Source organism: Sinocyclocheilus grahami, unplaced genomic scaffold (genome assembly GCF_001515645.1).
Source record: "Sinocyclocheilus grahami isolate Dianchi unplaced genomic scaffold, SAMN03320097.WGS_v1.1 scaffold54.1, whole genome shotgun sequence".
Classification (NCBI taxonomy): Eukaryota; Metazoa; Chordata; class Actinopteri; order Cypriniformes; family Cyprinidae; genus Sinocyclocheilus; species Sinocyclocheilus grahami.
In genome coordinates, this window is record NW_015505233.1 from 394,366 (window position 1) to 407,430 (window position 13,065).

Here is a 13,065-nt window from a genome sequence, read left to right on the forward strand (position 1 = left end):
TGCAGTGCATTTTATGGAGGACTGTTTCCTGATCCTGGCAGAGTAGACTACAATGCCGGCTGTTCTGACTCAAAGACTGTAAGTACGTTTTTTATATATAAAGAATTTGCCACTGATGATTCTTTTTTTCGCGAGTTTTGAGCAGTGTAGAGTAGCGCTTGTTGTTTGTCATTTCTCCAATCACAAATGCAGACATGGTTTTATGTTTTCACGGCACGATGCAACGCGTAAAAAGACGGTATAAGTTATTATAATCCGTAATTATGTCCCCACCGGATGCAACAAATGCCTCATTTATAATGTCTCGTCGCTCTGGCCGGGACACACCATCACAGTATGGTAAGGGACGTAACATTTCCGTCACACGCTTGAGGTATTCAGCCAATCACAATGCACTGGATAGCTGGCCAATCAGAGCACACCTTGCTTTTCAGACCAATGAGCTTTGTAAAAATTTACGCGTTTCAGAAAGGCAGGGCATAGAGGAGAAACAATAATGTACAGTATGTGGGAAATTTTTTTTAACCTTAAACCGCATAAACACATTTCATTACACTAAATACACAAAATAGTGTTCTTTTTAGCAACATCATATGACCCCTTTAAATATAATATAATATAATACAATATAATATAATATAATAAATGCACTGATTAAACCTTAAAAAGATTAAAGCTTCCATTTCATATCTTTATGTACTTTCCAACATTCTTTTTTCTTTATTATTTACTCCCTGACAAATTATGACTTAAACACTTACGTTTTTCCTTATTTCATCCTAATTTGGATGGCAAAATGTGATAGAAATCTATACTACACAATTATCACAGTTATTAGATCACTTAGAAATCTTCATTATTTGAGGTAAAGTTCATTTCTGAAGTTTGACTAAAGGTTAAGAGTTTGTTCAAAAATGATTATGAGCAATAGTAATAATAGTTATGCAAACACCCCTGACAAACTGATAGTATCCCTCATAAAGGTGATTTAACAAGTTTTTCCGGTGTTGTCTCGTGGTTCCCAGAACTAGGTAAGAATTTTGTTAATATTTAAACAAATTCTGGTAATTTTACCATTCAGTTTGGTAACTAACCCACATGCTTTTTAGAAACCGAGCAAACTATACATGCATGCAGTGTTGTGTAAATGCTACAGCTGATCTGAGCGTCAGAACATCTCTGTTGAATTTAACCTGAGGGCAGCAGCTGTTACGAGAGAACTGTCATCAGGCTCGTCCTAAACAAACAGCTGCTTTCAAATGCACAGGAACAACACACGGAAAGGTCTCACGTATGACGGTGGCACTGACAAAAAAGAACAGGAAATCAAATCAGCATCTCCCTGAAGTCATCTTTCAGCTTCGCTGCCACCGTCACACACACTCAATTAAACACAAACCTGCTTACACACTAAGCAAATATACACTTGGAATACAATAAGTAACCATAGAAACCCATTGAAATTGTGAAGATGTCAGCCAGCAGAGCTCTGGTTAAGGGTAATGTTACTGCTGCTGAGGGTTTGGCTTGTTCTCCATCGCTTAAATAAGAGGCAGGCATCCATCCAGCCAGTGGGGGCAGGGGACAACAGAGCGTAATGATGGGTAATATAGAAAAGAGACCGTACTACGCTGCTTAAATGCTGTAAATTAAGCAATATCACTTGTCTCTATGATCTTGAATGGTTTTATTGCGACATGAGACCAAAACAAAATCATAAGTAACATAATGATAAATGCATTGTAATAACATCATAATAATTCTCTAATTTCACAATCCTTCCTTCCTTTACCAGTGTCTATGACTAGCACTAAGACAAATGTTTTATAAAATGGTGCAAAAATTTTAATTTGCATAATCACCCAAACATATTTACAGGTGTGTGACATTTTAAGATACTTACATATTATATAAGTAACCAATGCTACTTGTTGTAATAATAATAAAATTACCATATCACTTTTTTTTTTAGTTAGTTCAAAACAAACCTGAATATTTGAAAGTAGTTTCTTCTTGTATTTTAAATGTCCTAGTCTATCTTTTCCACAATTAGGCTAATTTGCAACAAAGATTTCAAGACTCATCATAAAAGTGGTCCACATGATTTGTGCATTATTTTCAAAGTCTTTTTCTGTCATATGATAGTCTTGTGTTGAGTTACAGACCAAAATTAAAATTAAGTTTTCATTGTCTTCTAGTTAGGCTACATTTAGGTTATTCACTGATATTCCTATCCTCCAATGTGATGTTAACAAATTTTACATATTAAAATGTTTTAGTAAAATATATATTGTTGCATTGGTGTATAGTATTATTAGCATTATTATTCGCCTGTGTTCAGTTAGTGTAAATACCAAACCTGAATTAGTTTAAACTAGACTCCTGCTGTATTTTACTGCTTAAATTAAACATTTTCAATCTATTTGTCTACAATTGCTGTTTGGTCAAAATTACTGAAAAACATTGAGAATGAGAAAAACATTTCATGCAAAAAGGCTTTAAAAAATCTAGATCTAGATTTCAGCTTTAGCTGAAACACAATTATAACCCAGAGATGAATATATTTTGACATCACCAATTAAGCAAGATTTAGGTGGGCCTTCGTCATTCAAGCCCTTATTACTGTACTGTGTACCAACAGCTTCATTTTCTTGGAGCATTAACCAATGAGTCAACCACCACTCATAAAAATATGAAAATGCATCACAGCCTTACACAAACCCAAACTGTTTTCTGCCTCCAACACTTCAAATGTCTTTCTGTGGGAGACACAAAACTTTGCTACTTCAGAACAATTTAGGAAACTGCAGGGGTGGTGCAAACTTCAGCCAATCCCATTAAAGAAAGACAAAGACCTTCCCCTAGAAATTTCTTATCAGATGCACCCTTCACCATGACACTGCATGTTATGCCATCTGTGAACCTTGGACCATTTTCAAGCGATGCATATGTAAGTGCTGTGAGGTCACTGAGGGCAGTCTGCTTTAACAAGGAGTTTTTTTTGGTGTAGAAAAGCAACATTAATACTTTCCATATGCATGGGCCCTAAAATGCTACACAAACCAAGTCCAGATGTGCTGTTTTCTATGTGGGGATGTTGCTGGTAATGTGATGGTGGGCAGCACCCTGGCTCAACCACGTAGGCAACAGCCTGAGAGTGACCAGTGAACAATTATGCAAGATAAACCTTCGCTTTGAGGCGGAGTACCTGTTGAGCCAGCAAATCAAATTGATGGCACATGGAAGTGCATGAGGAAATACTACTTTTAACCTGAAATGCTTGACATTGCATAAGTAAAAGATGAATGATCTGTGGGCTAAAAAAAAACTCCAAAATAACTCAATCTCATGAGAAAATGTAACTCTTTTAGGAGGTGCCAATTTGGTATAAATTCATATAAAGTGATTTAAATAGAAACATCGCATTTTTATGTGTGTGTGTGGGGGGGGGGGGCATGCCAGTCCAGCCTTAAACCTAACCATCATGGAAGATCTGAAAACATATGAATCCGATCATACTAATTAATACGAATGAGCCACCAATTTGCCAAAATCTAAAAGTTTATGACATGCCATGAGAGTGTCGAAAATAAATATAAGATTGTGAAAATATTACATGAATTTAATGAATGTCCTGGTTGATCTTTCAATGTAACGAAATAAATGTAAAGCTTCAAAAAGTACCTAATCTATCTCACCATAAAAGTGTACATAACTTGTGCATTATTCCAAGTCTTCTGATGCTATGGGTTATAGACCCAAGTTTTCCCTGATAGTCTTCTTGCTACATTTAACCAAACATGTTAACCATGACTAAATGCAGATTCCAGAATCTAAAAGTAATTCTTCATTCCTCAATCTTCTCTCAACAATACAGTGGATCAGCTTTGCAAGTAAGGATGACTTGGGATTTAAAACTTTGGAGTCCTTTGGACCTTTTGGGTCATTTTGAGGTGATTTTGCGTCCTTTTAGATGCTTGACATCTTCAGTGACCATTCATTGTCATTAAAAGACACACTAAGACATTCTTCAAAATGTCTCTCTCTTGTGTTTCACTGAAGAAAGTCATAATATTTTTTTATGAGTAAATGATGACAGAATTTCCACTTTTGGATGAAAACTTTTACAACCCTACATTCTGTCATATTTGCTCTCGCGCTGTCTAGTTGTTTTTGAACCCAGAAACATCTCTGCGAACGCCCCCTTAAGTGTCATAAAACGGTAAAATGCTGTAAAACACAGAGATACCTTTAAAAAACGTGTTTTATTTATAGCACGCTTACGTTGTTTCGGAAGTCAAAATTTCGCTTTGAGAGTTTTTCAGAGACATTTCAGAATAATACAAACTTGAGGGGGGAAAACTTAATGACGTAAAAATAATTTAGTAATAGTAATAAATCCATTTATTACACATATAACGTATAAATAAACACGCCTTGTCAGCTGTCATACATTTATGCAACGAACTCACCGATGATTTTTTCCTGATAACCCTTGGTGAAGAACTGCATGGCGGTGGCGGCTCTCCACGGAGTTTTGAGGAGCCCCTGCCGCTGCGGATCTTCCCCGAGCCCCCGGAGAATAGTGGTGTAAGCCGCGGCGATGCTCGGCAGGCTCATTTCATTGTCTTCCAGACTGCGAGTGCGTTCTTCCCGCCAGCTCTCCATCACGCTGGAGGACGGCGCGGTGCTCGGGGTCCCGGCGGCACCACCGGCGCTCCATCCGGGAATCTTCACCCGTCCGTCAAACTTTCCATTAATCGCGGAGTCTGCTTCATTTTCATTTTGATTCATTTGTTTCTGTTTGGAGCGCTCCATGATTGCCTGAAAGTGACAGCTTGGGTTCCTCAAAGTCGGTTTTAGTGCTACTGTGTGTTTTTTGAACACAGTTTAAGGTGTAACGGACAAACTTCAGTGTAGTTCAACGGCTATTATACTCTTGTCAAACTCGGCGCTCTCGCAGGGACAGCCGGGGGTTTTATAAACATTGGCTAATCCGTGCGCGTTTCTATTGGTCGCCGGGCGCATCCGCGTCACGGAGCCAGATTGCTATTGGTCGAGAGACGTGCTTGCGTCAGGCCACCTGTTTCTAGTAAGAGGATGAGCGCTCTTATTCACATTAAAGCGACGTCTTGGGGCAGATCAAACCACCTAAGGGGATTGACTAGACCTTTGGGTGATGTTCTTATGATTAAAAATAAAAGCAGTATTTCTGAAGTGAAATGCACCATGCAACCAAGAGGTTGTACAGCTGGTAACTGGTCAGTCCAGATTAGTTTCATTTCATGTCTGAGTGGTTGCAAAATCAAAGTTCAGTGACCTCGGATGAACATCAGAAAAACGTTCACTTCACATTTGAAGGACGTCCTTCATTTCATCACTGGTGTGCAAGCAACATTGTGTACTTTCAACTGGCCAATTAGCCAAAATAACCTTAAAAATAAAATAAAAAATCAATATTTTATCTTTTATTATGATTATTTGTTTTACATACAGTACAAAACCACACAAAAAATATGTGCAAACCATCCAAAGCATAATAAGAGACCTTTTTATTAACCATCTTGCCACATTGCAAATTGCTTAAAGAGACTTGCATTCATTTCGAATGCTAATGAAGAGAAGCAGGGCTTTCAAAAGAGCTCAAACTTGAGAAAATTTATGGAGAATGAGTGGATCACAAATGAGCAGCCAGAAGGAGAGGTCAGAGAATTACAGTAAATAATGGAAAAAGAGAAAACTTAAAAAATGTTTCCCCCAATCAATATTCAAATAAAATGTAAAAATTACATAAGCATGAAACTAATTTATGTCAAGTACTATTCTTTGTTAAATGCAAACGCAGAAAGTTTAGCCGAAGTATCCAGTGGCTTTTTCTTTTTGGCGCTGCCCTCATCCGACTCCATTTGGTCATTTACTTGTCCTTCATCTTCACGCTTTCGTTTCTTGGGGTCAGAGTCGCCCTTTGCTCTCTCTGTCCAGTTCTGAATGAAAGATAAGATGGATTTATGTACATTCATGCAAAATTACACAAGCAATAAATGGTCAAATAAGCCTGTTATTATAATTAGAATTGACCGACCACCACTGCCGCCAACCCAGATACGTTTGTTCACGGTTCAAATAAACAAAAGCAGCGAACATATACAGACGACCATGATGAGTCATCGGACCCATTTCACATATAAGCACCGGGGCCCTTTCTGCACGTTCCCCACCTCACACTGCACACCATTCATCATTGTATCGCACTCTTTCAGCGCCTGAAGCCACCCCATGTCATTAACATAAGATCAATGAGTGCGGCACACACCCCCAGCCTGGGTTTCCAGAGCAACAGGCGTCCTAACCATTCCCCCTCCAGGCTGGAGTGTGTGAGAAGAGTCATTCTGCCTTGCACTGAGTGGCCCTGTGGGTGCGGGGTCACGAACAGATTGTTCATACAGGAGAGCATGAGTGTTTGGAAAGCCCACAGTGTATGTGTCCATTCACCTCTAGTCTTTTGTACTCCTATAAACGAAATGAACAGTGTTGTCATGGATAAATTGGCTTAGAGCTTTAAGAGTATATTAAAAATAGAGGAAATTGAACTAAGGTGAAAAAAAACAAGTGCATGAATGAAATCTGTTACATAACCATTACACGTGCAAGAAAACAGAAATTCCTAGGTAACCTTCCTGGATTTAATAATAGTCTGAAGACTTTACTTGAGTAATTAGTAAACAATTGTGGATTAAATACGTCACATGCTCCAATAAGAATGAAATGTCTTACCAGTCTTTCCTCTGCTGAAAGAGTGCGGAAACGCCCCATGCCTTGCTTGATAACATCCATTTCTTCAAAGTCAGGATTGTCAGCGAGAATGCTCTTTCTATTATCCTCAAGCCACAGCTGAAAGCCAGTTTTCGGCCTAAAGCAAGTAAATTATAGTTACAGACAAGAAGACTGTAAACAACCACTAAAAAGAATGATCAGTCATCTGCCAATGACTATATAAAATAATGACTGACTATAAATCTAATTTAATTGACCTTTCAGCATGATCACAGTTTCTTCAAAATAATTCATTAAAAATACTAAATTATTTTGCTGGTACAGTGAAATAAATATATACACTATGTAATAAAAACAAATAAAATGTGCACAACTACTGAAATTAAACACGGATCAATCACAAAAAAATATTATATTATCAGAATTGATGTGACGAACTAATATGGGAACACTGTATCATGGCCAATTTCTTTTATTCAAATAACATTTTATATCAAATAACAAATCTTCCTATATTTTATAGTATATGCCTGTATTTCACTTCATATAAAATGTTTGACTGGCACTAACTAGAGCTTAACTAACAGCCTTTGTCTTTGAAAAGTCTGGAACGAGACGCGTAACGGATGGCGAGCGTCACAACGCTGTGAGTCATCATTTCAGCCAGCTCCACGCACCGGAACTCTCGCTCCAGTTTACACGACAGCTGCCGCCACACAAACAGAAAACAAACAGCATACAAAATTATGAGTAGAAGGACAGCTCAAATAAAAACTAATCTGATCACATGTGCCAGCTATGCCAGAAAATGATGCACATTCATCAAAGTGGAGTTTTGATTTATGACATTCCAGAATCATTTTACAGAAATCAGACAGTGAAATTCAATCCAGGCATATGCAACTGAATTTAACCAGTCTTTTTAATTTCCTGTTCTGGCCACGTGACTGACTTACAGCGAACATCTTCATTAGCAGTTCCTGCTGCTCTTTCTCAGCCTGAGACTGACCCTCGCTGTCAATTTCATAACCACTGGATGACAGAAAGCTATAGTGGTTATGAAAAAGCATGGACCGCCAGTATTGCTCCTACAAAACATAAACGGAGCGTTAGTGTCTTATTCAGCTGCACAGTTACAAAAAACAAACAAAACAAAACTCATTTGATAAAGCAAATCAGAAAAGCGATGGACTGCCAAGATAGGGATGGACACATCTGACTTTCAGTGTACGTCAGCAACAATACTACTACATGGAATAAAATAAAAATAAAATAAAATAGCACAAGGGAATAAAAGAGAACATTTCTTCAGATTGATCTCATACCTCCATTTGGCCTTTCTCTGTGGTGGTCTGGCAATAAGGCAGGTTAAAGGGCAGGACGGCCACAGCAGGGCGAGGTAGGGTGGGTGGGAAACGTGACCCTTTACATGGGATACACCTGAGAGAGAGGATGAGGAGTTTCATTGGCTGCTTGGAAATTTCAATTTGGATTGATTTGACATTTGTGAATCAAGGAAAATGAATGCAAGGAGAAAGACGCACCTGAGCTGCTGTGGATTCTCATGAACCCCAACAACCCAGTAATGGTCTGATTTGCTCTTGCAGCTGTCTCTGGTGTTACAGACAGGAGTCCACGTGTTCCCCACGGTCCGGTTCAGCATACGTACAACACCCTCCGAGTCAATACAGCATGGGGTTCCTGGAAAAAAATTAATTATTATAAACCTTCATCTGTCATTTACTAATCAACTAGAAAAAGGAAGAAAAAAAAAAAAAAAAAAAAAAAAAATATATATATATATATAAACCTGTGATATATATATCACAGGTTTGTGGCTTTGAGGCCATATGAGACCCTGGACCACAAAACCTTAAATAGCACGGATATATTTGCAGCAATAGCAACAATACATTGTATGGGTTTTAATTTTTCTTTTAAGCCAAAAATCATTAGGATATTCAGAAAAGATCATGTTCCATAAAGATATTTTGTAAATTTCCTACTGTAAATATATCAAAACCTAATTTTTGATTAGTAATACACATTGCTAAGGACTTCATTTGGACAACTTTCAAGGCGATTTTCTCAATATTTTGATTTGTATGCACCCTCAGATTCCAGATTTTGACCCTTGACTGGTTTTGTGGTCCAGGGTCACATATGTATGCATAAATAACAGTTCAAAAGTGTGTGGTCAGTAAGATTTATTTCATGTTTAAAAAAAAAATAGACATATAATTACAATTTAAAGTAACTTTTCTAACTGAGCACTAATTCCTGTAACTCCTTCCTATGACGGCAAAGCTGAATTTTCAGCAGCCATTACTTTAGTCTTCAGTGTCACATGATTCTTCAAAAATCATTCTTATATGCTTATTTGGTGCTCAAGAAACATTTCTTAGTATTATCAATGCTGAAAACAGATGTGCTGCTTAACATTTTTGTGGAAATTGTAATATTTTTATGAACAGCATTTATTTGAAATAGAAATCTTTTGTAACATTATAAATAGCTTTTCTGGAACTTTTGATCAATTTATGCATCTCTGCTTTAAAAATAAATAAATAAATAAAACGTACTGACCCTAAACTTCTTAACAGTAGTGTACATAGCATGGTGTAACTATCAGGAAATTGAAGTTAATATTACAAAAAATTCTGCAGGCTGTTTTGTTAATTTTTTCATTTCCTATCAAAGAACAGGAAGAGAATACTGTGACTCACCCTCTGCAGTGAAGCCCATCCATGCCAGGTAGGACTTCCGTGAGAGAGGCAATGGTTCTCCATGTATGACCTGTCTTCTCTTGCTCCCAAGCTGGAGCAGCTGTACGCCAAGGGCCTGATCTCCATCAAACCCAGTACCTGATGACACATATGACAAACAGGGTTCCAGACTGCGACCATTTTTTCTGCCTGTGCGACTAAATTCTGTGTGCGGTTGCACTGGCGTGACCACCGCGTTGTTCTACTCATAAGCGCTGCCATTTCTATTGCATATGAGAAACATCAAATGGCAAACGAAACTGAAAGCATAACGAAACCGCAGTACTCATTTGAACTGCGCAGCACTATGAGTGTAGAGCCTGGTTTATACTCACCGTGTCAGCACGAGTGTGAAGGTGCATGTGGGAAAAATGGAGGAAACGATAGATGGTTTTCAAGCTAAAGTAAAGTAAAAGACCGCTTCTTAAACCAGAGAAGGTGAACACATTGGTATTCTTGTGGGAAAAAAAACATGCAAGCACTGTCACCGACAGCAAGTTTCTTTTTGTTTTCATTTTGAAAAGATTGTTATCTTTGCGGTTTACCTCACGTTACGCTGTGAAGGCTCTCTTTTATTTTTTATTTGATTCCTCAGTGTTTGCTAAACGTTCTGTAATTTATTAGTTGGTAGCATGTGGTGTGTGCCATGCCTCATCTTATTCGTTTTTGTTAATAAACGTTTTGTAAGCTAGTTTGTCATTGTATTTTACCGTTTTATTGTTGTTGTGCTTTTTAAAGGGGTCATATGATGCGATTAAAATTTTTCTTTTCTCTTTGAAGTGTTACAAGCTCTTGGTGCATAAAGAAGATCTGTAAAGTTGCAAAGACTAAAGTTTCAAATCCAAAGAGATATTCTTCATAAAAGTTAAGAGTTAACCACGCCTAGCTAAAACGTTTCGTTCTAACACGCCCCCACATGTCTACGTCACGATGTGGGAAGATTTGCATAACTCCGCCCAAATGTTCACGCAAAGAAAGAAGGCGTAACTTTTATTCTCGCTGTAGTATTGTTGCTGCCGCCATGTCGTGAAGACGCTGTGTTTCGTTGTGAAAGTGAAACGACTTTGTTTGGCCTTCCAAAAGAGGACGATATCCGCTTCGTCATGCCTAGAGCTGATCCGTGCTGGTCACGAAGGAAATACATCAACTTCGCGCTGTGGATCGGCAGATCGGCTTTCACCGTGGACGAAGCGGAATCCAGCCCGTGGTAGGTACAGTGGGGCAAAAAAAGTATTTAGTCAGCCACCAATTGTGCAAGTTCTCCCACTTAAAAAGATGAGAGAGGCCTGTAATTTTCATCATAGGTATACCTCAACTATGAGAGACAATATTAGAAAAAAAATCCAGAAAATCACATTGTAGGATTTTTATAATTATGTCCCCACTGGATGCAACAAATGCCTCGTTTATAATGGGTTTTAATGTTTTTGTCTCGTCGCTCCGGCCGGACAGGGCATCACAGTATGGTAGGGGCATAACTTTTCCGTCACAAGCTTGAGGAATTCGGCCAATCAGAGCACACCTCGCTTTTCAGACCGATGAGCTTTGTAAAAATCTACGCGTTTCAGAAAGGCGGGGCATAGAGGAGAAACAATAATGTATAGTATGTGGAAAATAATGTGGGTTTTTTTACCTTAAACCGCATAAGCGCATTTCATTACAGCAAATACACAAAATAATGTTCTTTTTAGCAACTTTGTAAAAATCTACGCGTTTCAGAAAGGCGGGGCATAGAGGAGAAACAATAATGTATAGTATGTGGAAAATAATGTGTTTTTTTTTTACCTTAAACCACATAAGCGCATTTCACTACAGCAAATACACAAAATAATGTTCTTTTTAGCAACATCATATGACCCCTTTAATCAAGAATAACAATGAATCCCTTTTTTGTTTTAGTCTTAAAGTGAAAGGTGTGTAGATGTAAGCAAAACAGACAATTATCTTTTCTTGTAAAACGTGACGATTGCAAATTCGAAAGTGAAAGCACCCCAAGCCTGGCTTATAACACAGCAAAAGAGGAACTCCCGTTCACAAAATTCAAATCACAAATAATACTACTAATGAAAAAGAATGGGTTTCCATATAATTATAAACTATGAAAAAGTTCATTAGGATGCATTGATTAATTCTATGTTGTAGCACAAAAAAAAATTGCGACCAAATTATGTGCTTGTGCGACCAACTGAGAAAGCTAGCCGCAAAAGAGCGACCAGTTGGAAGAATGAGTCTGGAGCCTTGTCAAAACTAAAAAGTTACATATGTCTGAATTGCAAACAAATTATAAGCATTATCATGTAAAAAAAAAAAAAAAAAAAAAACTGATTATACATTTAAGGCTTCTGGTTGTTCAGAACATTGCGCATTGCGTTGAAACCAGTGCTTGTACCGAAAGTAGAGTGGCACGCATCAGTACCTCTGTGATACATGATGAGGAGCTGCTCTCCGTGTCCTGCCATGCAGACAACAGCTCCAGGCAGGCTGAAGATCTCCTTCTGCACTCCACCAATAGAGAACAGCCTGACCATCAGAGCACTTGTGGCCACTGCAGCCCAGCCCTGACCCAAACACAACGCACAAACGTCCTCTCCTTTAGGAAGATCCACTATCCAGTCCTTATGAGTGTCCCAGCATGAGAAATGCAAACACTGGATCTTACTGTTGAGAGAGAGAGAGAGAGAGAGAAAATAGTGAAAAAGAGACATGTACAAAAGGAAAGTAAAGATGTAGATAAATGAACATTCTCTTATTCAGTTCTGGTTGTCGATTAAAGAGCTCTTTAATTTATATCTTTGATATGTCTGTTTTCATATTCTTTCTACATGTAAATATCTTTTTGATTATGTTTAAGGAATTGGTTCATTGAAAAATTACATGAATACAAATCAACAAGTTTCAGGGTATGATTATGTAACAACACATTTCCAAAAATCCATTTGGAATTACATTTCTAAGTGTCCAAAAATCCTCATGATCTGAAATACCACTTCTATGACACCTACTGTAATTTTACTTTTGCAATTTTTAATTCACAGGCAGATCATTTACTACCGGATTTCTACTGGATTAGTAGTTCTGCAAATAAAAATGGAGGCAAAGTGCAAATTTGCTTCATAAACAAGAGCAAGTGGTTGAGGACAAATGGGAGACTACAGAGCAAGGTTCACATCAGCTGCTGCTGACGTAGGGCTGGACGATATGGCCAAAATTTATATCACGATATATTTCTTAATTTCGGTCGATACAATATAATTCCGATATTGATATGAACACTATTAAAAAAGCCTCATAAAAACGGCCAAGAACGGCCACAACAGATGTCTGTACCTACAAACTTATGAAAAATTAATTTGCCAACTCTATGAAACCTACTCCTATAAAAAACTATATAATATTTTAGGAAAACAAATGGCACAAATAAATAAATGTTCACCTTTTATTAATATTTAGCCTTCATACAAACAAGAAATGTGAAATCACTGTCAAATAAATCTCAGACTCTCCTTATTGATATTAATATTTTTTT

General features: G+C 37.7%; 3 protein-coding genes across 3 annotated transcripts in view; all 3 read right to left on the reverse strand.

The window, feature by feature from the left end:
* Nucleotides 1-13,065, reverse strand: part of LOC107583614 (WD repeat and HMG-box DNA-binding protein 1-like) — a 31,550-nt gene that overhangs the window by 6,740 nt on the left and 11,745 nt on the right. Inside the window, exons 14-22 of the mRNA XM_016269901.1 lie at nucleotides 11,956-12,197; nucleotides 9,501-9,638; nucleotides 8,319-8,475; nucleotides 8,100-8,214; nucleotides 7,731-7,862; nucleotides 7,363-7,480; nucleotides 6,775-6,836; nucleotides 5,919-5,984; nucleotides 4,473-4,824 (exon numbers count right to left, since the gene is read on the reverse strand). Coding sequence (XP_016125387.1) covers nucleotides 4,473-4,824; nucleotides 5,919-5,984; nucleotides 6,775-6,836; nucleotides 7,363-7,480; nucleotides 7,731-7,862; nucleotides 8,100-8,214; nucleotides 8,319-8,475; nucleotides 9,501-9,638; nucleotides 11,956-12,197 — 1,382 coding nt within the window. The remainder of the gene's footprint in view (nucleotides 1-4,472; nucleotides 4,825-5,918; nucleotides 5,985-6,774; nucleotides 6,837-7,362; nucleotides 7,481-7,730; nucleotides 7,863-8,099; nucleotides 8,215-8,318; nucleotides 8,476-9,500; nucleotides 9,639-11,955; nucleotides 12,198-13,065) is intronic.
* LOC107583463 (GTP cyclohydrolase 1-like) lies at nucleotides 4,441-4,947 on the reverse strand. The gene has a single exon (XM_016269666.1). The coding sequence runs from the start codon at nucleotides 4,816-4,818 to the stop codon at nucleotides 4,456-4,458; it is 363 nt and encodes a 120-aa protein (XP_016125152.1). The 5' UTR covers nucleotides 4,819-4,947; the 3' UTR covers nucleotides 4,441-4,455.
* LOC107583464 (WD repeat and HMG-box DNA-binding protein 1-like) lies at nucleotides 5,487-6,904 on the reverse strand. Its single transcript, XM_016269668.1, has 2 exons — nucleotides 6,775-6,904; nucleotides 5,487-5,984 (listed from the first exon to the last, which is right to left on the reverse strand). Exons 1-2 carry the CDS (start codon nucleotides 6,832-6,834, stop codon nucleotides 5,820-5,822), a joined length of 225 nt encoding a protein of 74 aa, XP_016125154.1. The 5' UTR covers nucleotides 6,835-6,904; the 3' UTR covers nucleotides 5,487-5,819.